At 42.9% G+C, this 27,754-nt stretch overlaps 1 protein-coding gene and 1 long non-coding RNA gene across 9 annotated transcripts in view; one reads left to right on the top strand and one right to left on the bottom strand.

Moving 5' to 3' along the window:
- PDGFA (platelet derived growth factor subunit A) overlaps nt 1–19,085 on the top strand; it is a 36,798-nt gene extending 17,713 nt beyond the window's left edge. The window contains exons 5-8 of one of the 8 annotated variants that reach the window (XR_011004619.1): nt 1,098–1,224; nt 2,858–2,947; nt 3,945–4,051; nt 4,161–4,421. Coding sequence is in view for 6 of the 8 variants with exons in the window: in XM_068207025.1 (XP_068063126.1) it covers nt 1,098–1,224; nt 9,065–9,198 (261 nt within the window). In the remaining 2 variants the exon portion in view is untranslated. Of the gene's footprint in view, nt 1–1,097; nt 1,225–2,857; nt 2,948–3,938; nt 4,052–4,160; nt 7,392–9,064; nt 9,239–9,593; nt 10,133–14,832; nt 17,061–17,811 lie in introns of those variants that run through there. The other 7 variants (XR_011004618.1, XM_068207025.1, XM_068207024.1 and 4 more) reach the window with 7 other exon arrangements.
- LOC137483719 (uncharacterized) lies at nt 1,123–4,161 on the bottom strand. The gene is made up of 2 exons (XR_011004620.1): nt 3,945–4,161; nt 1,123–2,947 (listed from the first exon to the last, which is right to left on the bottom strand). It is a non-coding gene; the product is annotated as an uncharacterized lncRNA (long non-coding RNA).
- Nucleotides 19,086–27,754: the final 8,669 nt, after the last annotated feature.

Below are 27,754 nucleotides of genomic sequence, written 5' to 3'. Positions count from 1 at the left end.
TTGCAAGCAAATGCTCACCACCTCTTCTGCAGTGTTCAACACAGTTGAGAGCTAAACACTGGACTCCTTACAAACTCTCTAGCACTCTCCTTGCCCACATTAGGCCATATTTCTTTGCATGGCTCTGACCATCATGCCCACTACACTTAGCAAAAGTCAGTGCCCAGCATGTCACGAGCCATTTCAGCACTCTAGAACATCAGTTCTGTGCCCTCTCTTCCATTCCTCCTCTCCTGGCTACCAACCTGTGGGTCAAGATGTCCTCGTGTTCAGTATCCCCCCCACCCCAACATCCTTCTGTTCTGCCTTGGTTTCCTTCAGATGAGAGATCTGTATGTAGCCAGAGCTATTCCAGCATGATCCTTCCTCCAACCTCAACTTGCCCTCCAGACTTTTTTGATTTAAGGATGCCAGAAGTGGAGCAGTGCAGTTGTGAACAGTTGGAAGGACTGGGGAGAAATATTCTGTCTGCCAGCTTTCCCCAATAAAGCCAAAGGCTGAACCCAGTTCAGGAGTGGTAGTTCCCTTGGACCTAAAAACTCTGCTTGAGAGTTCTTGTGAACAAGCCCCAGGTTATTGCAGGGAGTGAGTAGGAATGAAACTGCTTTCTAAGGTGATGTTCAGATCCTGGTCATGTAGGGTTGAGCACTTCACATTCAGAGGGCACTGGAGACACCAATTTGTAAATAATAAAATGTATTGCAAACCAATCTAATGCCTTCACTGTCAGCCTTTAACAACACTTACAGAAGATTGTGCTAAAAATGGCAGTTTACAAGAATAACCACTGATTTGAATCTGTATAGAAGTTTATTGTGATACATGTGGAAACTGAGTTGCTTAAAACATCAAACCAAAATGAATGGGAAATTGTTTTATCTCTTGGGGGAAAATTGTTTCGAACTACTGAACTTGAATAAACAAATAGTCTGTGCAATAAATAGTTACACGATGCACAATTAAGATAAAAGATTAGTATGCTAACATTTTATATGGGTTTGGCTACATTAAAAATAGAGGTATATAGTTATCTGTCTTCAGTTCTGAACTGTAATCATGTTGATGTGTCTCAGTACATACCTCATCATATTTTATAGGTGGCAAAAGTGGAGTATGTTAGAAAAAAACCAAAATTAAAAGAAGTTCTGGTGAGATTAGAAGAGCATATGGAATGCACCTGTACATCATCAAATACTAATTCAGATTATAGAGAAGAAGAAACTGGTATGTTTTCCTTTTATTTTTGCATTAATGCTGATTTCATATGGACCTTATTTTTTATATTAATAAAGAAAGTAAAGCAAACGTTGCTTACAGTGAACTCAGCAGAGAAGCTCCCAGCTACTTCTCTGTGTTGAAGATGCCAAATGAGGGCCAGTTTGTGCTGTATAAGGAGTTTGGATTTCAAATTTAATGTGTATCACTTCTCCTTAGGTTGGCCTTTAAATAAGTGTAAATGCCCAGTAGTGTTCAGGTCTTGCTTCACTAAGTTAAAGGTTGTCATGTTGCTGCTCGTGGATGAACTCTGTTGCCTAATTTCTTTAGACTTTGTGGATAACACTGAGATTTACTTGACCTTGGGGAAAATATGAATGAAATTAATGTAAAGCACTCGGGAATAAATTCAGGATTCAAGGCTAAGGAGTTAATTTGGAAACAACATTGCTCATTCCTGTTGTTTCCTTACGTATGCATACTCAAGAATTTGTCAGTTGTCGCATTAAACCTAAATTTGCCTTGTCAAGACAACCTTTGAGTTACAATGGGGAAAGATTTGTGGGGAAAAATTACTTTCAATCTGGCTTTCATAAAATCATTTTGAATTAATCTAAAATCATTGGCTCTGATCTACTTACTACAGTGCAATCAATGCAGAGCTCATCACACTTATTCTGGAAACCCACTACGGTAAAAAGCACATTTCCCTTTTTCCTGATACTGGTTGAAGGAAGTCTCAAAAGTTTGTTTTGCACCTCTGCAGGGAATTGAAGGGTGCAGTAGAATCAGCCCAAAATTAAAGAATCAGTGAAGGGCAGGTAAATATAGGAGGAAAGCTGCCCGAAGGTGATAGATTTTGTAGGTGGCTGGGTGAGGAAGGGTTTTCTGTACTGGCTCCATCCAGCAGGGAGACATAAACCTGGTCCGAGCAAATGTAAACTGCAGCTGCTATGTACAGAACAGAGGAGTTAAAATTTCTATAAAAGCAAAGTTAGACCTCTGCTGCAATTTTACTGTACATCAATTTATAATCTGAGCTGAATGTTTAGCTGAAACTAGGTGGAGTTATTAGACAAAACCACATTTAAAGTGGCTATTTTTAATGTCAGTATGGTTTGATACATTTTCTGTGTCTCCTGTTTGGAAAAAAAGTTTCAATAGATCAATTTCAGTTTTCCAAATTGTCTTTAATTACCACAGACTATGCAGCTATGATTTTAAGACCAAAAGTTTTGGTTTTGATGTGTGTAAAAACTGGGGCAGAATTATAATGGAAAAATACATATTTCTAGGATTTAATTACTGATAGGAACAAAACTTGCACCCAGCAAGTGGATGGTGAGCTGAAAATAGCTCAACTCCAGAGCTGAAGGCAAATGTTGAGTACTGCATGGTAACAGTAATTATAGATGGATCCTGGGAATGACGTGTGCAATGCCAACTTCGTTTATTATTTCTTTACTTTTGTGTAATTACTTTGTAAACTCAATGTCAAATCAGACGTTATGAAGTTATTACTTTAATGCAAAGGATAATGAGATTTCTTTGAAATGTAAACCGTTTGAGTATTTATGACTTCAGTGTTGCACGAAATGCATTACCTTAGGGCTTTTCACCAGCCCTGCCCTTATGTTAACAGGAAGGCCTAGGGAATCAGGTAAAAAACGGAAACGAAAAAAGTTAAAACCAACATAAAACCTACTGGAACTATTTGATATTCAGGTAGGACCTATATGCTGAACACCCTAATAGCACAAGTACTGGAAAACTTAATCAAATATCATCACTTCAACTTAATCACTGTTCAAAATCTTGACACTTGCTACCTCAAGGCTGCAAAGAGATTAGATTTGATTGGCTTTGATAATTCTACCTGCTGGTATTTTCCCTTTAAGCTCCACATCACCATCAGCATCTTACATTCTTGAGCTACTTCCTTTTCTTTCCTTTTTTATTTCTTTTTTATTGGAGGGTGCTAATACTTCAGCTTCTGAAATCTCAAGTTCCATTGCCTCTGCTTGTGTTTCATTATTATTGATTTCTGAGGTCAAAGCATCACGTGATAATGCATGAATGAATTGCCAGGTTACAAATCGTTGTGTTCCCAGTCCTTGGCTGTGAAACATTGAGTGCTCATACAGCAAATATTATTATTTGTGTGACCATCAAACCCATGTTCTGGCATGAACTGGGGTTGATTGCACATGCACCTGACACAGTCTGATGATCTGCTTACTTGACCAGAAAGATGCTAAGAAATGCCTTTTATTTTTGTGTGTTGCAGAGTCCTGTGTTACTTACACCAGAAAATTAAGATCTTTATTTTTGGTCTGTTCAGTCTCAGTAGGATGATGATAGTCAGTCATCAAAATTCATGAGGTTTTCAGTGTAGTGAAAAACTAACACCCTCGCAGTGCAAAAATGACTGAAATCCTTTGGCCAACATATTAGCAATGCATGATGATGGCGACACACATTCCAAATTAAATATGGAATTTCCATTTCTTAATGACTTGAAAGTATGTAAACTGCAGCACTTGCAATTGATTCTGGTATTTGGAGTGGGAATGATTTTGATTTTGCAGTGTCTGTGCCTAACGCCTAGAGGATGGTGAATTTAATTTCAAGCCCCTGTTTTTGCACATGAACTCCCAGTGGCAGTTTTCATTTATACCAATGTATCATTTCTAAAGAATGCTAAACTTGATATCCTGTTTCAGATTAACAGGTATTTTTGGGAGTAGTATGATAGAAGCAAAGATTTTCTAAAATTCAACTTTAAAAGTGAGCATGTAAACTCAATCAAAACAGCATTTAGAACTTCTTGTCCCAGGTTAGTGACTCTTCATGCAGAACAGTTTTTTTTTTTTAAGTCATCTACTTCAAGGACAGGACCTTTGATTCTAATCATAGAGTTATTGTATTTTTTTTCTCTCCTGCAGATGTAAGGTGAAAATAAGCTAGAAAAAAAACTTCTCTCTGGGACATGGATGTACATGGTTTGTTACATTCCTGAACCTACTATGTATGGTGCTTATTGACTGTATACTTTATTTGTTCTCCTGTGTGAAAAAACTGGCTCAAAAGAACACTTAATGAGAACAAAGAGACAATGTACATTTGTTTAATGTGACATCAAAGCAAGTATTGTAGCACTCTGTGAAACAATAGGAAGCTTCCCTGTCCAAAAAAGAAAAAAAACACGAAAGAAAGAAAAACAGAAAAGAAAAAAAGACAGTTGAATGAATGGAGGATACCAAAAGTACTCAAAAACATGACAAAAATCTAAGTGAATAGTGGATTTCTGTCAGAGCAGTCAACGGTGCTTTACGTCAAGAAATGTGCCTGCGTTCTTGATGAAGATGGATGGACACTGGTGGACTTCAGGCACAAAAAAAGCAGGAATGTATGAAATGATCAAATGCCACGCAAACACTATAGAACAATACATCCTTGCTTGGTGGTGTTTTAAAAGTCTATACAAAAAAACCTTCTGGGGAGCCTTAAGTGGATTTTTTTTTTTACACCATAAAGTGATTATTAAGTTTTCTTTTTACTCTTTGCCTAGCTTTTTATTATCTCTTGGACTACATTTGCCAATAACACATATAAAAGACTGGTATAACAATAAGCAGAACACAAAACATTATGGTATTTCTCCTAGTGGGATGCAAACTAATGAGATGTATTAAAATAAAAATGGTATACCTATGCATAATTTTCTAGACGTTTCTTGGTTTATGTTCCCCAACCTCCCCCGTAATTTAAAGCATTACATAAAAGAAAAAAAAAAAAAAAAAAAGAGAAAAAAAAGAGAGATGTGCGTAAACAAATCATAGGATATCCATGCAAAAATCCTTATTTTTTTTTCTTTAAGACTTATGCCAGTTGCCTACTAGTGATATTGTGTTAGCAATTGTCATTCTTATCAGTATACAGATACTTTTATTTCACATGTTGGAGCTGTGTGAAATGTACAAATTCTTGTATCTGCGCATTGTATAATGTCATGGTGGCATGGGAACTACCTTGCTGCAAATATTTGAACAAAACCTAAAATTCTTTATTTTTGGTAAAATGTTATGCTTTATGTGTATTCAACAGAAATATGTGTTTTTGTAAAGGTGAAGTTTGTATTTTTATCTAAAAATTAACAGTTTTATATACCTGAGAAAGCCTGCTATGTTTTCTTGAACCAAAAAAAAAAAAAAAAAAAAGAAAAAAAGAAAAAAAAAGCATTTTGTGGTCATATTTTTGTAGAAGAATAGCCCAAATAACATCAAAATCTATTTTAACTATAGCAGGGCAGATAAAATACTCTGGCAACAGCTCCTATATTTTCAAAGTGCCAAAGGATTAAATGTTCAGTTCCCCACAGATTGCAGTGGGAGCCACATGGATAAATCCTTCTGTACTGCTTTGGAAATTTAGGGCTGTGCCAGATATGACATGGCTACTCACTTGGCCAAAATCACTGCCCCACCCCAGTAGTTTGGATTATGTACCCTTTGTTTTATTTGGATTATTACATTGGCTATGTAAAATGAACTACTGGATTCTTTTATTTGTGAAACATCTACAAAGAGATGAAAGAGTTTTCTTAGTTTGGAACAGCAAAAAGGTTTGTCTTGAAGACAGTGTTTCCACTCAAATAAAAATATCTTCAAATGTGAATGAACTGCAGAACCTTCAAACAACAAAAGAGAGCAAGATTTTTAACCTTTCCATTTCTCTAAATATAGTTCAAACATTCCCCTCCTGTTCCTGTAGCTATGTCCAAATTCAACCAAACAAAGCAATGTTAGCTAACAGGCATTATTGGCTTCAGATGCTAATGCAGAGATAGTGTTAGTCACCGTTCTATTTTGTGATCATTTTCCCAGTGTATTTGTTGAGCACCAAAACTGGAAATACATTTAACTAAGATTGTCTGTGCTTGTTTTCCACTAAGTGTACTGTTCACAATGTTATGCACATGAATGTATGTGTCTGCGTTTAAAAAAGTGTATAAAATGTAATTTATATATTTATGTTTCAGTGGGATGCCAATAATGTTGCTCCGTTCCTTTTTTTTTTTTTTTTTAAGATATCTAATGAAAGAAAAAACCAAACATATATCCATTAAAATCATGTAGATGAAAAGCATTATGTGACCCACTCAGACACTGTGCAGGTATGAAAGGATGTCAAAGTCACTTAAGTGGAATAGTTTGCAAAACAACTCTTGGAAAGAGTCCTGTGGTTGGACTTGCATGAGAAGGTTGTGTTTGGGTTTGTGGGCCAGCTCTTTGGGAGTGACTCCCCTGGGTATCCTGGAGCTCTGATTTACATCACGAGGGAGTCTGGCCTTGTAGCAAAGTCTTGAAAACAAAGCAAACCGAGAGGTTCTGTTGGTGCCAGCAAATAAACGTGTTATGCCAAATTCAGCACACCAGGAGAGAGTGAAGACTGAATGGGGACTTTTCCAATAGCCGTTTGTTTGAGACTTGTAGTCTTGAGTTAATTTTGTTACGAGGAATGAAACGCACATGAGTCTTTGTTGTCAAGCACAGTGTTCATACAGCATGCGGCAGAAAACACACAAATCTCAGGGCTATGTTCTCAGCTACTATAAATTGGCAAATGTTTCTGACTTCAGATGGCCCCAAGCTAATTTACATCAGATGAGGATGCAGTCCATGGCTGTTAAATTGTGAGGAGTAGTGTCACGACATGAGCATCACTTCCTGTAGTCCAGCTGAGCTCTCACCCGCCAGCCTTGGGACCGTGGCAGGTTGTGGGATTAGTCCTCCTTCAAAGTGGCAGATGCAACCAAAAGTGACGCTAAAGGTTGTGACACGGGAGTCGTTAATTCAAAGTTAAGTTGGACATTTCAAGGGCCATATCCTCAGCTGGTGTAAATCACCATCACTCCGTTGCCTGCAATGGAGCTGTACCAGCTTACACCACTTGAGGGGCTGGTCCCTCATTCTTGCTCATCCCTTCCACTCCTCGGTCCCGCAGGGATCTCAGATTGTCGTGTATGGTTAATGTAATCCTGTGTTCTCTAATACTTAAGCACAATAAGTGAATATAAGAATGAGTGTCAGACTTAACTTTGAATGTCCAAGCTCTGAAATGGTTTGTTTCACCATTGTGGCTGTAAATTAAACAGTTCTCTGTGCATTCGTGAATGCCGTGTCCTATCTTCTTCTGCTGTCTGCTGGAGGTGGACTCCCTCTGGACTTATAATGTGCTGCATTTGGAGTATTACAGGGAAGGGTGTGAGCAGTTGGAGCCACAAGATATCTGATGGACAACTCTGTTATTTGTGGGGTGGGGGGTGAGTAGGGGGCTTAATGGAGCTGAGGGTGGTGGTTGTCAAAAGTTGCACTTCCGTGCAATGCTTTAACACCTTGTTGGTTTTGTCCTTCCACATTGTAGACAGCAGTTTGGGGGTGAAATGTGTTTCTGTTTTACTTTCTGCACTAATTTCCTCTGTCCGGGGATCCAGAACTTCTTGTTCTGACTGTGCCTTTTTCTGAAGTCTTGTCTGATCAGAAAGGACATACAGAGATGTCAAACCCAAACCAAATCTCAGCATTGGATTATGGTGCATGGTCACTGATTCTTTGGTCAATTCCTTACCTTTAATTCAGTGCTTGGCCTTTCCAGATCTGTCGTTCAGTTGCTTTTGTTGAGTGAAACCAAGGATTGTGTGCCAGTTTACTTTCCTTTTTTCCCGTCCTCTGTCCTGCCTGGCATCTGCTTTGTTAAGCAGTGCATGGTGACTGCAGGCAGTTGCTCCTCTCCCAGGTTCCCAGGTAGCTTCAGCACTTTGGATTTAGGCTTTTTACTCTTACTTGAAACAGCATCCTCCTTCCAATGGGCTTCAACATTCCGCTTGCTTGTCCTCCTTAGGTCCATGTTGCCTTTCTGTGGGCTGTTTTCCAGCTATTCTCTGTCTGACTTTACCATCCCTCTTGTTTCTGTAACTCAGAAATGATTTTCCCTTCCTAAGATTGTCTTGCATCTGTTTTCTCTCCTCCTGCCTGACAGAACAGCCTTTGATCTGCTGGTGTCCAAATCAGTTGGTTTATCTAGGCATGTACCCTGAGATCCTCTCTCCCAGACCCACAGGTCCATAACTGACCCCTGACATGAAAGGCAAATAAATGCTTTCGAGAAAAAGATTCATCTTTGCATTTGGAAAAATACTGCTGAAGACTCTTTGCTAAAGCGCTGTCCAATTCCAGCATCAGTGTGATGCTGGAATAGTGGCACTGAAGCTGTTCCAGACATCTGACAGTTTAATTAGGATCAGTGGCCCTGTTTATGTTTTAATTTGAATGTTTCAGATTTTATTTTGAAGTTTCAAAACTACCTCAGATTTGCATGCTCATATTTTACTGTAAATCGAAGGAAATCATGTTTGTAGGCCCTCGTATGGCTTTGAAAATGTTCTGGATAGTTATCTGACCCTCACTTGGGCTGGAAATCATGGTTGCTCTAAAACAGACACCACGTAGAGGTTTTGAATGAAGTAATTTCCTTGGTGTTTTTAATACACATCTTGTGCTGCTGGCAGATCTCAGAGTCAGGTCAACTCATATGAATCCCACTTAAATTTCCTTTAATTCCAGGTACAAAGCATATCAGTGTTGCATTCCTCAAAAATCAGCCTATGTTTTGTGTTTATTACTCAATTTAATTATTGTCTGTGTTCCCGCATTTTATTAGCAAGGCGTTATTCCATGTGTGAGCTTTTCTGTGCTGCTCTTTGCTGTAGCATCTCTGTGGCACAGCCTTGAGCTGGTTCGTGTGCCTATGTCCTCTGAAATAAAGAACTATTGTTATCCCATTTTAGGCGAGACCGAGGCATGGAGAAAAGCCTGTGCAAGGTCATACAGCAAGGCTGTGGCAGAACCAGGGAGAGGACTCAGATCTGAGTGCTCATCCAGTGCCCTAAATCACACGACCATCTTCCCTTTCCAAGAATGAATCCTTGCACCCTTAGAGCTAAATACTGAAAAGATTGAGGGTAAGTCATTTTGCCTAATTACTGTGCATTGGATACATGATCAAAAGCCACTGCCATATTGTCAGAGAATGTAGTGATTGATGAAAATCCATCTTTCTGCCCATGCAATTATGCAGCCTTTTATCCTATCATGAGCCAGTCATTTCCTGCTTCTCTTAGGAGTCAGCCTTTCATGACTTACAGTCAAAATTATGCACATAGAACAAGACTCAGATTTTATGGGAATTTACAAAAATTCAGTAGACAATTTTCATTCTCCGTCAGTTCAGTGTGATTCCTTCCTTTTATGGTGTGGGTAACATTTCCATGGGGAATTGTTTTTATCATGGGCTCAATCTGAATTTTTTTTTCCCAGGCCCTAACATGGAAAAACACTTTTAAGAGATGCCTGTGTTTGTTCATCTTCAAACTGGTGCCTGAGCGTGCTCCTAGGTTTGGACAAACATCCCATTGACCTCAGGCAAATGGAGCAGAGTTGATGCTTTATTTTTTAATTAGTGTGTGCCTTCCTGACACAGGATCCCAGCTGTGGGCTGGGGGTCTTTGTGCTCTCAGAGTGTTGAAGTATTTCGTAAGCAACCCCAAAGATGAAGTAACAAAACTTGTATATACAACTAGGAAAACAGCTTGGAGTGTGCCACTCCTCCCATGGAGGTTGCCATTTTGAATTACATATTTGTTCTTTTTGGGGAAAATATTTTCTTGGCATGGGTGGATTCGGGACTGCAGTCACTCATGCCAGTGAGCCCATTTCAGATCTGTTGGGGTACCTCAGGATATAGTTTGAAAACTCACAGTTGTGCTGATAACAGACAAATTTGAGATGGGAGAAATTATTGAGAGCAAATTTAATGAGAAATTTTGCAACTTTTGGTTAAAAAAAAAAAATTAGAACGGTAGGATAAGCAAGACCAAAGGCTCAATCGCTCTTTTTTCAATTGTGGCATGCCACCTGTCCCTTTAGTCATTCTAATTACTTGCTGCGTCAGGCTAAAATACGTGCTGAAGTAGTTCAGAATCACTACAACATGTGAAAAGTTAGGACTGGTTCTTGTTGAACTGCTGCCTATTGCCATGGCATATGACTGTGAGGTGGGGCCCACAATCACAGTTGTAAATCAAAGAACAAGTCATAGGTTAGGTTCTGTTTTCCTTAGATATTGTCTCTAAGTTTGTTTTCTGTATGCTGGTCTCGAGTAACATTTGGTGAGCTTTCCAATTAGGTGGAAAGTCATGAGTACCTCTTTCCCAGCCTGAAGGTAAGAAAGTGCTAATTCATTGTCTAGCTCTTAATCCATGGATGAAATTCTGGGAGCATCCTGGTGATAGAATTTCTGTCACTTGAAGATTTCATCTCACATTTTTCCAGGGTTACTTCTTCCCGTAGAGAGGAATCAAATCATTTATATGTTTGACTTACTTGCAGGCCACCAAATCTGACTTGGTTTGCGTTTTGAGCAACTCAAGAATTTGTTTGGACTGATACTTGTGCATGCCAGATGTCTCCCAAATTCTTAAATATAATACACAAAGAAAGGCACACTTGATTACATAAAGAGAAAATAAGTTCACATGTGAAGGCTGGAGTAGTCCCTGAAACCAGTAAATAAGGAGCCAAGTTTGTAACAAGTGTTACACACTCATCTTCAGATCAGATCTGGTGTTTTGGCCTCTATGTACTATCTTTGATCTTGCGTAAATGAAGGCAACTGGGTTTACCGTCCAGCTTTGAATTCAGAGGAGCTGTTAAATCAGGCGTGCAAAAAGCAGAAGCACACAGAGATTTAGTTGAGCCCATAGTGCTTGAAATCTCCAGGGATTTTGAAAACATCTTTATTCTTGAAAGCAATCACAAATAAATAGGAGAAAAGCATTTTAAACACTTCTGAAAATCCCACCCTGGTTTGTTTGGCAGGTGACAAAAGGATCCGGAAGAGATACTACTTATAAGGATCATTCAGTGACAAAGCATATGTACATAGAGAAGGCTCATGCTTAAATCTTTCAGCAGTTAATTATCATCTTTACAGACCATAATACTGGAATACTTCACTTATCAATGCATCAGGGCTTGGATGAACTTTGAGACGCATGAAAACATGACACTCCTTAGGCCTGTGGTAGCTCTGTGTTCTGGTAACTGATCAACCAATTACATAATTGGTCAGGTCTATACCTTGCATGAACAGATACAACTCCATTGACTTCCCTGGAGGTGACAGTTACCTGAGAACTGACCCGAAACTCTTGCCACAAAGCAGATAATGGTTTCATATTTTGCTGTTTAGTGTTGTTGTAAAAATAGACTCATTTCCTGGAGCAGTTAGAACAAGAAAATAGGGAAAAGCAATTTCCCACAGAGACTCATCCACGCTGGAATTCAATGAGGACCCCGGATGTGAACATGTGCTGATAGAAAACATAAAACAGCAACTTTGTTTAGGGAAGCCTCTGACCTGTCAAAAATGCAGAGCATTTCTTACCAGACTTTTCCTTGGCAATTAGTGGGTAGAATTACTCATAGAAATTGTTTTGCTTGCTCACAAGGGGAGAAGTAAGACATAAATTCAAGATAGCCCCTCTTTGACCACAAGAAAGACTCTGTTCACAGAAGGCCTGTGGGTGAAGTGCTGTGTGGCCTCAGCTCCCTTTGGGGATGAACTCAAACTTTTAGACCTCCGTGAAGTATGAAGGACCCCTCCAGACTTGCTGGACATCCCTAGCTGGAATTTTTTCAGCAGTCTAAGGGATTTGGGCATCCACTTTTAATTCATTTTTACGTAACTTTCAAGAAAACTTTGTTGGCTTCAGAACATCTTTGTCTTTGTTCTGAAGAGAGACTAATTTTGACCCAAAAATGTCGCTGTGACTTCTGCCTTCTATCTCTAGGCAGCAGCTCTCAAACCTTAGGTTTCAGACATTTCATTTGGGGAGCCCCCTTCACTCCAGCCATGCTTCACCTTTCCTTAGCACTTTGGCTTTACAAGCATTTTCTGTATAAAGGTGGTGCTGGTTTAACCTGAAGACCAGGGAAGTTTCAAAAGGCCAGATTTCACCTCTGGGCCCTGCTCAGCTGCTGTTGGAGTCTGCGTGAGGCCAGAGGAGGAGGGAGGAGAGGGAGGAGAGATGCTCCAGCATTCCAGTGTGGGTGAGGGCTGAGGGCTCTGTGCTCACACACTTGGAAAAGAGGACATTTCTTGGCCCAAACTCACCCACTGTAAAGTATTCTGCTCAGAGGTCTCCTTGGAGCCAGGAAGCTACTCAGAAACCTGCCCAAGATCTGAATTCCCCTTGACTGCAAAGGGTCTCCACAGCAAAAGTGACAGAAGCAATTTATGCCAGATAGAGTGGTTTCTTCAACAGGCCGAGTAGGAGTCGGGCAGGTTAATGCTCAGCTTGTGTACTTCACCGATTGCCCCAAATACTGCTTTTAAATCGAAATTTAACTGTTCTAGGATATGTTTCTTGTAGAGGTGCTTCAGAAGAGCTTGCCTAACAGCTTGTACTCATTTGTTGTGAAGAGCCTCTGGCCCATCCAGAGTGTTTGGGCTATGCCTGTGTAGGTAACTTAGCTAACAGGTTTTGGGACCTTGCAGCTGGGGTTAGTGAGTGCAAATGTTTCCCATTAGCTCCCTGCATACCCTAAGATGTAATTCATCAAGGGGGACAGTGCAAAGCTGAACTTGAGTCGTGAGAGATGTTTCTTTGAAGTAACTTGTGCTTAAGGGTAGGCATGATCTGAGTTGACTCGCTGAGCTGAGGCCCTGTGCTAACACAGGGCAGTTTAGTCTTTTCCTCTTAAGCATTGTCCAGAGAGATGTGAGTTTCAGAAGGGTCTGAAACCTTTCAATAAACCATTCCATAGGAATGAGGGAGAGCTTTTATATTCAGTGGTTTTCCACCAGTAAGCTCATCTACACTGGAGAGCCCAGAGCTAAGCTTGCCCTCTCTGGGCCTTCCCCTTCCTTAGTTTCTTCAGTATGTTTCTTTTCAAAGGCAAGTGGGAAAAAAAAAATCTTAAAATGGGACTTTAAAAAGGTGGGGAATCAAGCAGATCATATCATCTTGATTCCTTTATCTCACTTAATTAAGGAGAAGTTTGCCAATAGTGATCTGGTATTTCCTAAAACAAGCATATATGAAGAACACTTTGAGGAACTTCAAAAGAATTTTCAGGCTAGATCAGGAAAAGATAAAAACAAAAGTGGAAACTTCTAATACACTTTATATTTCAGTACTTACAGGAAGTACATTGTTGCATAGGATACTAATGAATCCTGCAGGAGGAGTTTTCCAAAAGAAAAATGAAATGGCACCTTCTCTATCTTAGAGAAAAGGTCTGAGGGCTTTTGCAATTATGACAGATATGCAGTATGGTCATATCACCTCTGGCAAAAGGCTGTTTGGAGTTTCAAGTGTGTACACTATTGAATTTCTGTAGCAACTTCCTGGTCCAGCTGTGAAAAGTGATAAAGGGAATGGTAAAAGTCTATCTTGCTTTCAGTTGCCCTGTTTGACACCGCAGAGGGCAGAAATGCTGCCCTGTGTGTAGCTGAGTGCAGGAAGCATGGCAGGAGCACACTGGAGTGGCTAAGGATGAACACATAATGTTGGTGCCGATGTTCCCAACCAGGTAGTGAGGCCAGAAAAGTGAAAATAGCAACATGGATACTCCAATACACCAGTGACACTTGTCTGGAAAAATTATTATTTGACAGAGTCTTAATTAACTCAAGTGAAGAAGTAATTCTAAAATACTGATTTTGGAATCCCACAGACTTAATGCTTTCAGAAACAATGAGATACAGGATTGCTTCACATATGTAAAGCACACAGAAATCCTAGGTAACAGGTAACAGTTTTGTACTGTTTGAAGAATTCTCTGGTGTCAGCAGAGTCCTCTGTGGTGCCTTGAGAGTGGAGGGTTTGTGCCCCAGGCTCAGCTCAAGTGTTCAAGTCCAGGTATGAAGATATTTTAGGCAGCAAGGCATTTCCATCAGGACTGAAGCACATGGACATTTTTTTCTTGTGTACGGGCAAGATATTTAAATATGGGGTTAGTTGCTCTTTGTATCTTCAGGGCCCCAGATCCTTCTAAGCCTGTGGTCACTGGAAGGCTGTCTGACTAAAAATCCAGAGGCCTTTGCCCTTGTGAAAGCTTCTACTCTTGCTTGGAAGTGAAATTTGGACTCCTGAGTTACAAAGATGCTTTTGAAATTGTTATATCTGTCTTTCTGCTTCTTTATAAATCAACCTACTTGGTCTGAACTGAATGTTTAAATAATAAACAGCTAAAAGACTCTCTGATGGCTTCTTTCTGAGTGTTTCCCTTAGGGAGCCCTTGGGATCACATGGCATCTGCCCTGACCTTAAGGACCTGTTTTCTGGAGGCTTTTTTACAATGCTAACAAACCTCACATTTTAACTAGCTGTGAAATAAGCCAGTCAGTGGTAACTATTCAGGACAGGGATTAGGAGAGTATTCTTGCTGGCATACAAGATGGCTCTGTCCATGTGCTGGCCAGGGATGAAGGGCTGGAAAACTGTATGGTGGAAGAGACTATTAATGTGATTTTCCACAACTTTCCTTGCAGCTGCATTTTTGAGAGGAGAGAGAGAGAGAGAGATGGCTAGGCTTGCAGTAACATGTTGTGCCATCATAAATGCTACAGCCACCATCTGTTTCCAGCCCACGACTTGAAAGAAAACTGAGCAGTAATCTCATAATTCACAAGAGCGTTTTACACTTGTGAACCCTTCCCAACCTTTGTCTAATAATGAGGGGAGTGCATGGTGCTAAGTTTTGTATTTTTCCTGTATGCATTAATGTTTATTTGTATGTCTTCTCCTGTTTTGTTGTTTTGTGGGGTTTTTAAAAAAAAAAATTCTCTGGGAGGAAAATCAAACCAGTTCCACAGTCAAAAGAAACATAATAAAGGCAAAATCCCAATTCCATTGATCTTGCTGGCAAAATTCTCCAGGAGGAGGTGCATTTAACATTCCTCAGTGTGTCTGTCTTAGTTACTTGCTGATGAAAAGAGAGACATTAGAAAGTGAAGAGGCAGGTTGCTGAACTGCCCTTTCCCTGCAGAAGCAGAGCTGCTACAAGAGCTGGACATGTGCATTTTAAACCAAACCACCAGGCAGGATGGTGATGGTAGGTTGGATTTTAATGAAAACAGATTCTTCTGCTAATCTTTGCTTGGGGCTGGCCCTCTGCAGGATTAAGGATCCCACCTGCTGTGCCAAAGACATGCTCAGGTTCGGGGCTGCTGGTGGGTGGGAAGAACACAAACATCTGAGAGTGACTCTGGTGAGTGATCCCAGTCTGTCCTGGTGCAGTGCCCTCAGGGAAGCCAAAGAGTTGAGATCATTTAGTTGATGGAAATACTGCTCCCCTCCAACCTACAAAGCATGGCTGAGCATCATTAAGGATTTCTTTCTGGCTGCTCTTTGAAACCAAGGGCTACTCTGTCTCTGGGCCTCCTCTCACCTTTGGACCCAATTTGCAAACCTCCTCCTACCACAGCTGAGTGAACTCCTGCTCTCCTCTGGCCTTAGGAACAATGGCTTTCATCATCCCTACCAGACTGCAGAGCAGTTTAAGGATGAAAGGGCTTCTCATTTCATATATCCCACTGCTGCTAGAGCTATAAATCATCAATGGACTGAATTTATAGCCAACTGCTACTGCAAGCAAGTGAAATTTATTTTGTGTTGTCATACGTATGGTCAAGCTGTCCAAGAAGTTGCCGAACAAAGAACTGAGCTGCTGCTGAGCAACCCATTCAATCTATTCTCATTTTATTTAAAAATAATAAATAACTGTCAATCAAAGGAACTTATTTTGACATGTGCTACCTGCTGGGTGATATGCAGTATCTGCGGGATGTGTTTGTAAGTGGAAGATAGCTGCTAGCTGTTGCCAGGTCCAGCAGATATGGCATGAAGTTCCATCAAGAAAAGGTTTGTGGGCTCACTAGGATGTGGGACAGGTTGGAGGCCACCTCCCTTTTTAGCATTATTTGCTGTTATGAGAGTGTTTGGTCAGGTAGCCCAGGGGTCGCAGTGACTTCTGCTTGAATCAGTGACAAATCTCCATTGACCTGTACAGAGCAGTGGCCCTTCGTCTGTCTCACAGTTTGCTGACAGGTGGATTGTTGGTGGGTCTCTGGGGTCTGGAAAGCTGGCCTGTGCCTATTTTGGTGCCTTGTGATGGCGATGAGCTAAAAATGAGAGAGTAGAAACTCTTCAAGCTGCTGGGGTCTGAATCACATATTTCTGTACATTTTACTTACAGAGCCAACAAGCCTGGGAGGTTATTTTTGTGTTTTACCCAGGCTCGTTAATTAGCTGGGGGTGTTGGGAGCTGTCATATTGAGCAGCCTTTCCCTGCTCACTCCTGTTGTCCTGCTGGATTCAATCCCTACAGCCTCCCACCCCACTGTCTGTAGTTTATGGCCACATCTGGAGTGTCTCCCTGCACACGTGCTGGTAGGAGCCTCCTCCCTGCTGGCACACACGTCATGGCTTTTGGGGTCTGTGAAGTTACAGTCATCCTTCCCAACACTTGTTTTTCCATGAGAGGGAAAGAAAGAAGGGCTACGGGAAGGGCAGTGGCAGGGAAGGCCTCTGACACGAAATTCCCAGGAACAGGATTTGCACATTTTATGACCGTTCAGATGGAAATGCAATGGAGCTGAATTATTCCTCCTTAATCCTGCTTTCTCACTTTCCTCCCAGCAGCCTCTTCCCCTGCAGTTTAGGTAATACAGAAGCTTATAAACAAATCCCACCGCGTGAAAAATAGCAAAGGAGGGGGGGGAAAGGGACCTGGGTTAGGGCTGTGATGGATAGACAGGTGGAAGGCAGGCACCAGAAGGGAGGATGAATGGTAAAAGCCTTTGATGGAAACACTAAAGAGCTATTGAAAATCCAAGGGGTGGGGGGAGGGAGGAGAAAGAATAGCAGGAGGAGGGAAAGCAAGGGAGTCGTGCCCCCGTCCCCCCGCCCTCTTTCTCAGGATGTTGAAAGTATTTGTCCTTCGTTACAAAATGATTGAACTGCCGCCAGGCCAGGCCACCCTTCCAGCCATTGCACTGGGAAACTGGCACTTCTGAAAGCCTCGTCGCCTCTCAAATTTTATAGCTTTCCCTTTTTGTGGGAGTTTTTGTGTTGTGCTATTTGCAGGATTGTTTTCAGATTTGCTGCATATCAAAGAAACTATGTATTGTTTTTGTTGCTCTGACAAACACAGAATCCAGGTAATGAAAAGAAAAATTAAAAAATAAAGGCAACATTTTTATCAGAAAACACAGCTGTCTGCCTTTTATTGAGTCAGAATTTCATGCACTTGGTATTCACGGCGTGAATTTGGTTTACCTCTAGTGCTTTTTGAAGGAGAAATTTCATGCTACAAATAGAGCTTCTGCTTTACTAATGTCTCTGTGTGCACAAAAGTGGTGCCTGTTCTTCAGAGTAGTGAGGATGACACTGTTGTATCATAATTAAAATGGATTTTGCATCATGTTCATGTAGATAACAGTGGGAAAAATAATCTTTCCCCTTTTCAGAATAGTTCCTGAAGCTCTGCAATGTCTTTGACCTGCAGGATCTACAGATGGAAAGAACTGTTGAAGATCTGAGTACGAGACTGTTCCTGCTGCCAGAGGCTGTATTTGTACCATGTATTTATATGTGTATGTATTTATATAAGCCTGTTGCTCGGAAAGGACTGGAGCCATGTGTGTTCTTAATTAGATTTGGAGGTCTGTAGATGCAGAATCCACCCAGATTCTTGTTAACCGGGAGAGGACGCAGGGCCATGGGGTCTGCCCAGTGCCACTCACATGCCAGAGAGGCCAAGGTGGTGGTTCCCTGGCCAGGGGGTGACCAGGGCTGTCCCTGGGCAGGTGCCTGCTCTGTGTGTGGGGTGAGTGCTTGTCCTCCTGTCCCATCGTCTGCATCACCCTCACTGCAGCCCCAAGGGCACTTCTCTGAGTACACAGGGCAGACAGGCAGCTGTCTGTTGCTTCCAGGATTAGATCCTGGGATTAGGTCTCTTATGGACCATGCCATATAATTAAAATAGTCCTGGAGGGGCAGAGAAGTAATGTGCCACCCATACACAGCTAAATACTGGGGGACTGTGCTTGCTCACAGACCCACTGCAGCTGAAAGTAAATCTCTCCACTAACATAATTTACAACAGCAATTTCCACCTAAACATCTCCAGTGCCTGGTTATATTCATGAGTTTGCAGTGCCCTGAGAGGTAACACTGCCTTTGCCCCCAATTCCAAAAGAGCAGAAAGGGTAAGTGGTTGGCTCAAGGTTAGGTGGGAGTCACTGGAGATGGTGCTCCACACTCCTGCCTTCAAAGGAATTTGCTGTGGTGACCAGAGCAAACAGCCGCTGCTGTTACCACACTGGACTGTGGCGTGTCACTCGCACTTTGTATCTGAGATGCTGTGTCTGGGTAGGTATCACTGTCCTTGTGAAACCAACTTTTAGTTCTGGAGCGTGGGTGAACACTTGTCATCATGCCAGGATGACACAAAGTCTAGAAATTATGATGGCAATTCAGGTCATGGGATAGAGGGGGAAAAATGCTGTCTCAGAAGTGTCCCCGTCTGGTGTCACTGCTGGCGATTATTTAAGATGCAGGACATGACTGTGGCAAAGATCAGGTTGTAGCTGATATGAATCATGCCTTGAAATAACACTTTCCTTCTTACATTGTGAAAATTACAGCAGTATGGGAAGTGAGGGAAAATGGGATTTCCCTGGAGGTTAAAGATTTTCCTTTAATCAGCTTTCATAATGTTAATTAAACTTTTGGAACAATGGCTGAGTCCTGGGATCCGCCCGCTCTTGCATAACTATCTCACAATGCTGATTTCACTTTCATGTTTATTTGCCAGCATGATTCCAAGTGAGAGCTGAGCAAGATCTCTGCACCAAGGAGCTCCTTGGGGGTTTGGGAGAACTTACCTCCTTCTCTTACCTCTTCTGGGGAGAGAAGACTCCAGCTCTCCCCTCCCAAGGAGGAGCAGCGTAGAGGGATCAAAGCACTTTGTCTGTCATCATCACCCCATCTGCAAATGGGGCTAATAAAAACGTACTGGTATTTTGAGGCTGGTGCATATAAATATATACCCACCCATATGGAGAAAAGGGTGTGTTTATAGAGATCAGTACATGGATACATCTATTCCGGGTAGGTAAGATGGATTACAGTGCCACTTGTTCCCTGAATTTTTCACTCTTTCTGTAGCATAGTTGCTATGTGCCCATGGGAGCCATCGTCCCTGGTCCTTTCAGCGATGGGCTTAATATAACCTGGCCTCACATCACACACACACAGAGCTCTGGGGAAGAGAAAATTTGGGGAATGGTTCATGTCAGGCAGGGCATGACATTGATTGCCCCAGGGAGCACACCCCATGGGAATGGGAGCTGTGCTGGGCACATTTCCTGGGCCTCTTGGAGCCAGACTGGGATGTCTCTCCTGGTGGCCTGAGATGTGTTGGTGAGCCCCAGAGCTGCACTAGTGATGTCTCAGAGCAGCCACCAGCCACACAGGTGCAGGGGCTGTACAGGCACCCAGAGCCACAGCCTGGCCACTTTGTTCTTCAAGTTAGAAAGGACTTGCTTCAAAAATAAGGTATGAAAATGTACAAATGTTGGACACTATCAGGAAAAAAAAGGAGCATATTATATTTTAGGTCAAAGAGTTATCTAGCTCGAGATTTTTAAATATGTGCAAAATGCAGTTTGTGCAGAAAGGCCATTAATCAGCCTCTGGAAGAACTGCCTTTTCTGCCTATTTTTAAGCTGCAAAGATGAAAGCAAAAAGCGGGAAGTGCAGGGGCAGTTCCATTCTCCCGTTGTACAGAGCAGGAGGGCACCTCTATCTGTGCAGGCTCCTGCTTCCCTGGCAACATGTTCACATCTCTGCAAAAGCTGTTTAAATACGCTGAGCCACGCAAACTACATGGCACTTTCCCTGTTGACACACGCCTTTGTCTGCTCTGAGGAGGTGCTCTGTAAACACCACTGCTGGACGGTTTTTATGTGACTTATTCCTGATTCATTGGTTCTAAATTAGTAGCCCCAAGGCACATACCTTTCGTACAGGCAGGGAAGGGATTGCCTCTTCTCCCCACCTTTGAAAACTTTGACCTGCTGGGATCACAAACTGTAGGAAATCTCAGAGGCGAAGTCCCAGGTACCGCCAGCAGTAAAACCTGGGAGTAAACAGATTAGATGTGCTTGAAAGACATTTCAAGGGAGCTTGGACTATCTGGCTCAGCTTCCCTACACCACCAGCAAGATTATTTCAAGACTGATTTTAATGGCATGAAGGCTTCTTCTTTAATACAGGAATTAGCTGTGTAATTTCTATATATATACATATATATTTATCTTTTCCTCTTTGGCAGTGAGGAATTGAAACTTCTTCTCCACACCCCTTTGATTAGCACAGGAGTGGCAGGAGGGATTTTTCCTCTCTTAGTCATTCTGGGCAACCTTTGAGCCCAGGTTTTCCACCCTGTTCACATTAGGAAGCTGCAGAGGCCACGCGAGTGAGTTCCTGGCCAGCTGGGAGCCGTCAGCTGCCTTCAAAGCCCTGGCCAGCCCCTCTGTGATAAATCCATGGTGAGGTGTGTAATGCACATGGTATCAGCCCCGTATCCCACACAGTTCCTGTCCCAACAGGGATGAAAGCTTTCTTAAGAACTAGAGTAGAAAAGGGGAAAACTTATTTCTTGGACTTTTGAGTCAGTTTATGGAGCAGTCAAGAGTGTTAGGGTTGGGTCTTGCTTGGTTTTAACAGAGGGCTGCTGGTTGTAAGTTTTACCAGCCTGTCACAGGAGTGAGATGAGAAAGCCCTAAAAACTGAGCTGGTCCTTCCTAAATCCTCCCTTGCAGATGGCAAAGTACACTGTTGATTTACACAGAAAAGAAATGCTGAATCCACTCTAGACATTTTGGGCTGAGACAAATGAAGATTTTGTTTTTGTTTTGTGATTCTGGCTTTGGCATCACCTTTCCAGTTCTCTTTTGTTTGGTCTCTCAGTGATTCATCTCTCCATTTCACTTCTCTTTTGTTTGTTCCATAATTGCTGGCTTAACCTGGAGGCATGAGGCTTCCTTGTGGAAACATCACCAGGCTGTCAGTCAGCCACGGAGAGGTGGTACAGCTGGTACAGTCCTTCCTCCCTCTCAGAAGTGAGTGAATCATCCCTTGAATATGCAATATCATCCAGGACAGAAGCCAGGATTCTCAACAGGCACATGAATTCGAGCATCTCTGGAAACATTATTTCCACATTTTGGGCAGACTAAGAGACAGTAAGTAAATAAGCAAGCTGTGGCATTTGCAATTTCTTGTAGTTTTATTTAAAGTGACTGGCTGTGCTCAAAATGCTTGTGTGGGTATTAAAAACACACAGAGAAAAGCGTGTATCCTTGATCTGATACTGCCCAAGGCAGCTTCAGGGTATGGCCCATTTAATGCCATTGAGCAGTCCATTGAACAGTGAAGAACCCACCAGAAACAGTAACTGCCTGCTTTCCTCATGAACACTCACAAGAACCAACACATCCCAAACCCTCTGTGTTGCTGGCCTCTGGATTTCTCCTTTGGAACTGTGTCCATGCTGGCTCTTGGTCCTGCAGGGAGTTGTTTCCCACTGCCCTCGCACAGGAGCAGTGAAAGACACATGGGCTCCTTCCCTCAGCTGGGATCTTGTTCAAAAGTGTCTCCCCTCCAAGGGAAAGACCAATTTCCCATGTTTTCCTGGGCTGTAGGGGTGAATAGAGAATTCTCTCTAGCCAGAGAATCAGGGAATATTCACTGCATCAGCAGGTATTCCATGACACAGCATTTCACAGGATCAATTGGTTTTCCTGAGCTCTCGTGTGCTGTGCTCACGAATCCAATAAAACTGCCCTGGAGTGAACATACAATGAAATTTCGCTGCTAAATGTGTGAGAGATGCAGTGGGAAAAGAACACTGCTCTGACTGAGTGGGAGACACTGGTCAGGAGAGCTGTGATATGGTTTTCTCTACTCTTATTAATACCAGGAGCCAAGACTTTTTCTGCTTCGCTTTTGTGCCAAGGTCATAGCTATGTGTTAACCTTCATCAGTCCTTCTGATGATAACAATGAAAGCAAAATACCATTAAAATTATCTTCCTATATGTTTAAATCACTCTGGCACTTTTCCAGGCAGTGTTTGTGCCCCTGTTTATGCCGCAGACCCTGGTGACCCTGGAATACTTTTATTTACGACAGCATAAGCATCATTTCCATGGCAACATGCTTTTCAAGCTGCAGATTGGGGATTGCAATTTCCTGAGCAATAGAAGAAGCAATGGTGGATTTTTTTTTTCCTAATCAGCTAGTAGCAACTTTCATGTGCAAAACAACAAGCCACGACAAATCAGTTAAAAGCTACATTATCATCAAGGCAATTTGAAAGCTCAGCATGGTTAGCCTAAAAATAAAAGAGAGTTAGATCCAGTTGTTTAATGGAAATAGAGATGGTGAGATGATATCCTCACTGCTGCTCTGGTAAATTGGCTTCAATGTGCTCTGCAATGCTGCCTAATGAGGAGCAGAACAGTTCCTTTCACTGCAGTGACACATTATTTACAGGAAGACTAGGACAGTTATAATCCTATATGGCTTCAGACAGTGCTTTCCCATATTGGAGGAGATGACAAAGCCTGTTTGAAAACCAAACTATCAACAAAGGAATGTTACTAACAGGGATGTTGGTTAGCAGCTCGTGTGAAGCTGCCCTTGGTGCTCTCTGCCTTCAGAGAGCACTGGGGTGGAGCTGCTCCCTGGGTGGAACAGCCACCTGTGCACACAGAGGTGCCAGCACAGCCCTGGGGACAGAAACGCAGAATTGGGATGGGGAAACGTCACTTGGCAGTGCCACAGCACTGCTTCCCTCCCCAAAATGAGTCTTCAACAGCAGTTTCGTGTTGTCACTCCACCAACAGGATCACTGAGGGGCAGAAAGATGCAATGATGTGCCCAAGGCTGCCGTGGCTGACAGTCAGAGGTGCTCCCTGGCATCCAGGACACCATCCTGTCTACCAGGGACCGTGACCCATCTAGCAGAGCAGGGTGTTTGAAGGCTGGATCTATCCCCTGCTCAGCCAGCTTGGTGCCCAGCACCACTGGGACCATCACTGCTCGCTGGAGATCAGCACTTTTCACAGCTGCTCTTCTCATCATCTCTCACTGGCAGAAAATTTGCACTAAAAATACTGCCTTAAGAAATTCAGAAAAAGGTGAGGATTTCTTTCTTGCTGGATTGCCCTTGAGAGCAAAGAAATCTCACTTCCTATCCAGGCAGGATTTGATGCTGACCAGGCCAAGCCCAGGGAACTGCTATGTACCAGGATGGGTGTACTTAGCAGCACTGCTTCACACCTCTCTGTATTATCACTCATGTCTCTGAGTTCCAAGCTTGACCTTAATGGTGACACTACAGAATTATCAGAGACAAATTTCTAAGTCATAGTAGAAATCATTTCAGAGAAAAAAAGTGCTGCTGCTGGTCCCACCCACTAGAATTATTTGAGGTGATGAGTAAATAAATATTAAACTACATTCTGTAATGGTAAAAGTACATTCTGCTTGCTAAAAACCACATTCACACTGATTTGCTTTGGGCCTCCAGTAGTTTTGGGGCAAAACTCCCACTGGTTTTGAAAGCAGTAGGACAGCAGAGGTGCCTCCAGGTTCAAGGGATCCCCACATGTTGTGAGGTACAGCTGGCCATTAACTCTCCTGGTGGAAGCTGAGGAGATCCTGCTTTCAAACACCAGCTTTTCCAAGGCAGGGCCTGGTGAAGTGTTCTGGGGAGTGACCTATTGGACCAGCCCACTGCAGAGCTCAATGTCAAAAGCTTCCAGGACATCAGGATCTGCAAGGAGCCCTGGACTAGGCAACATTTAAAGATTCCTTTTGACCCAAACCATTCTGTGATTCTGTGACTAAAGCCACTGCATATTGATGTGCAATGCCAACCACAGCATCCCAGCGCCCTCCTCCTGAAGTCAGTTGTCAGACATGATTTGGAGTCTAGGCACCTGGGATAGGAACTCAGGCAGCCCCTAAGCACGTTCTGCCCCAGGGAGAGCGCTCACCCTCGTGCTGGCTGGCAATGGGAGAGCAGGAAGGGTTTTCAGCCTGCTCTCATGGTTTAGACTTGAACTTGGAACTGTTTGTTTTTGCTACGCCAACCCTTCCGCCCTAGTTAATAGTCAACTTTGAAACCCAGCTTTATGTCCCATGTTTGATTTACATTTCAAATCCAGGGCCAGCAGGGCAGGCTGTCTAAATCACTTGTCAGCACAGGGGAAGGAGGTGACACAGTGGGAGGAAAAAGTGAGACGGGGCTATGGCCCAGTGTAAACGTTCAGGCAGCTGGGCAAAGCTGTTCCTGGGAGAGTCCCCAGCAAGCGACAAATGCTCACCTTGCCCAAAGGTTGGGGTCCAACCCAGGCACCACACAGGGACCAGCTTCTCTCCTTTGATTTATGCTCCGTTCCTCCAGCTCTGCAACCCTGCATCCTGTTTTCCTTCTCCTCTGCAGCTGTACGTGGAGGTGAGGGCTCAAAAAGACCCAGCGAGAGGAGTTTCTTTTGAAACCAAAAATAGCCTGTCATGATTTTACTGGTTTTTTTTTTTTGGTTTTTTCTTTTGGGTTTTTTTTTTTTTTTTTTTCTTTTTTTTGGTCAGCATGTCGCAATCCTAAATTTATCACTGAACTGGCATACAGGAAGCCTCTCTAATCTCCAGTTGGAGGGCACAGGGCAGAGTGAGTTCACCGGCCACTCTCAAGAACCATCTGGCTGGAAATATCATTTTCAGCTGCTCTTTGATGAGGTAACATCAAGGAGCAGAGTGACTGCACACACCACCCAGGCCACTGCCAAATGGATTGCAGGGCCAGTCAATGCTGCATTGAGGAAAGGGGAAACATTTGCAAAACCGGTCAAAAATGAATTAGATGTGTTTTAAAGTAATTCCTGTGCAGACTGTTTACTTGGAATGGCACAAATATGTCCTTAGAGACCTTCCCAGGCTTGACCTGATGGATGTGGTGATGCCTAATCCTGTTCTGATGCTGCTGCCCGGAGTTGTGCTGTGCGTGTCTCGACAGCTCATCAGCACAACCCTGCTGGCTGCCACACACTGCCCTGATGCCTTTGTGCAACAGGACAAACTCTTCCTTTCATCTTTTTAAATTAAACACAAGATCCTTGGCTGCAGAAGGATCAGCCAGCCCCTGGTGGAGATGGCAGGTGGAGGAGCCAGTGTGGAGGCACAGCCCAGCACCATCAGAGGCTGGTCTCTCCAGTGAACCCACATTCACCCCAGCTTCCCAAGATTTTGCTGGAAACACCTACCTCTGTTTCTTGCAACCATGTTAAAAACTACCTGCCAGGTTCAGCTGATGTAAATCCTCATAAATTCATTCACCAGCCTTATTCCCTGAGAACTGTTGCTCAATGCTCTGTTTCTTCATAGCTGCAATTTCTCTCAGTTTATTTTAACATGGTGCCTTGCTCTCAGTTTCACCACACACATCCTCTATATTGCCAGAAAGGCACTGGTGAACATGAGCCGTGTTACCAGAAATCACATTCCTGTTCCTGTTCCTTGGCTCATTTCTCCCTAATTTCCCTTTGCCTTCCTATTTTAAGACTGCATGCATGACATACCTGTCAGCTAGATCCACTCAAATATTTATCCAGTAATTCAATCAGTGAATTTTATGGTACATTGCTAACTACATTGATGATTTTTTTCTCATTCATGAAGCTTGGGTTGCGGTGCGTTAGGGAGCTGGAAGGCTGCACGTTCATGGGGGTCTATGAAGTCAGAGAAGTTTATAAACCATGAAAAATTTCTCCTTTTTTCTGACACCTGTGAGGAGCCCTGGCTGTGTGCTGTGCTGAGGGGAAGGGGAAAGCTCCAGAGCCTTGCTGGGCATCGACGTGACCCCACATCAGCCTCAGCTGGGGCCAACGGCCGGCACATGCCGAGGGAAAAGCAAACAGAGAAGGGGCAGAGTCCACTGGAACTGGGAGTGAGGGATTTTACCTTTAAATTTCAGAGCACACCCCTTTTGTTCATTCCCTGCTAATCTCCATTCATTCAGAAGACAGAAACTAGTCTTTCATAGGGAGTTATTCCCACCAAAGAAGGCTGTTAGGCCAATCCCAGGTTCCAGGCTAGAACAGCTTTAGGAGATACACCAGACCTCCAGGCTGTGCTCCTGAAGCCTACCATGACCCCAGGCTGGAGCTCCCCCGAGCCAGGCACCATGGCTGAGCACCCCAAAGCCCCCCTGCTCTGTACCCCAGGGCTGGTTAACCCTGGGCTCTGGTGGTTTGGCCAGTCAGCCCTTTCCTCACCTCAAAACGGGGCCTCCAAGAAAGGGAGGAGTGAGAGCTAGCACCCTTTTATAGTGTGAGTAATGGCTCAGCAATACCTTCCCCCGGGGCAAGGTATGCTCCACACACCGTGATTTCAAAAGAAGTTAAAAAAAAAAAAAAAGCAAAGAAGGAATGAGGAACTAACTCAACACACCCTGTAGGCAGGTTTTGGCTTCCCAGGGAATTAGAGTACAACCTTCCAAACTGTGCTTAGCGTGTTATAAACAGCTTTTTCTTTTGCCCCTTCCCCAACCTGAACCCCAGTTTTTTTATGGGGTAATGCTCTAACCTTGACAGGATGAGAGAGATGTTGTATATGTGTAGCTAGAGATACTTTATCACCCATTTCCATTAATAGCTATTAAGAATAGGGATAGAAATGATAATCTCCCTCTGTTGCGTCCTGTGCCCAGTCTCCAGGAATCCTGTTACTTAATGTTTGAAACATCCTTTGGAGGATAGATGGATGTAGTCGCCCCCCACTCATTCCTGGCTCTGGAAGCAGCAGCACACCCCGAGTCCTGCTCACCACAAGCACTGGATTTGGCTACAGAGCTCCAGGCATTTGCTGAAGAGCTTTGCTGGGCTGGTGTGCTTGATATCTTGCAGGATAGGGAAGGAAGGCAGTGGGAGATTAAGGATTTTATCGCGTTCCCAGGAAAGTTCAGTGCAGAGTTTCATTGATTTGTGTGGAAAAGAAGCTGACCCTCATAGTTTGCACAGCTGGGAAAGAAGCCTGGGAGATCCCAGTGTCCTGTCCTTTCCTCTAACCATTAGCTACACTTATTGGAGAAATATGGGACATGGGGGAATTTACACTGTCTTCCAACCATGAAGGTTGCTCCAAAAAGAAGCAATATTCTTGTATAATAAGAAGCATAAATCTATAATAATTACATAATAATGCATATTATCAGTGCATCAGAGTAAGTGCCAGGCTGGACACAGTGTCTTTCAGCATACCTTGGCAGTTTTACTAAAACAGCAGATAAGTGGAGATTGATACAACCTTGTCAGAAGTGTGGATACTTTTCCCCCCTGCA

The sequence above is a fragment of the Anomalospiza imberbis genome, chromosome 16, assembly GCF_031753505.1.
Source record: "Anomalospiza imberbis isolate Cuckoo-Finch-1a 21T00152 chromosome 16, ASM3175350v1, whole genome shotgun sequence".
Taxonomy (NCBI): domain Eukaryota; kingdom Metazoa; phylum Chordata; class Aves; order Passeriformes; family Viduidae; genus Anomalospiza; species Anomalospiza imberbis.
The sequence above is the reverse complement of the archived record's forward strand: the minus strand, read 5'-3'. Positions and strand labels throughout refer to the sequence as shown.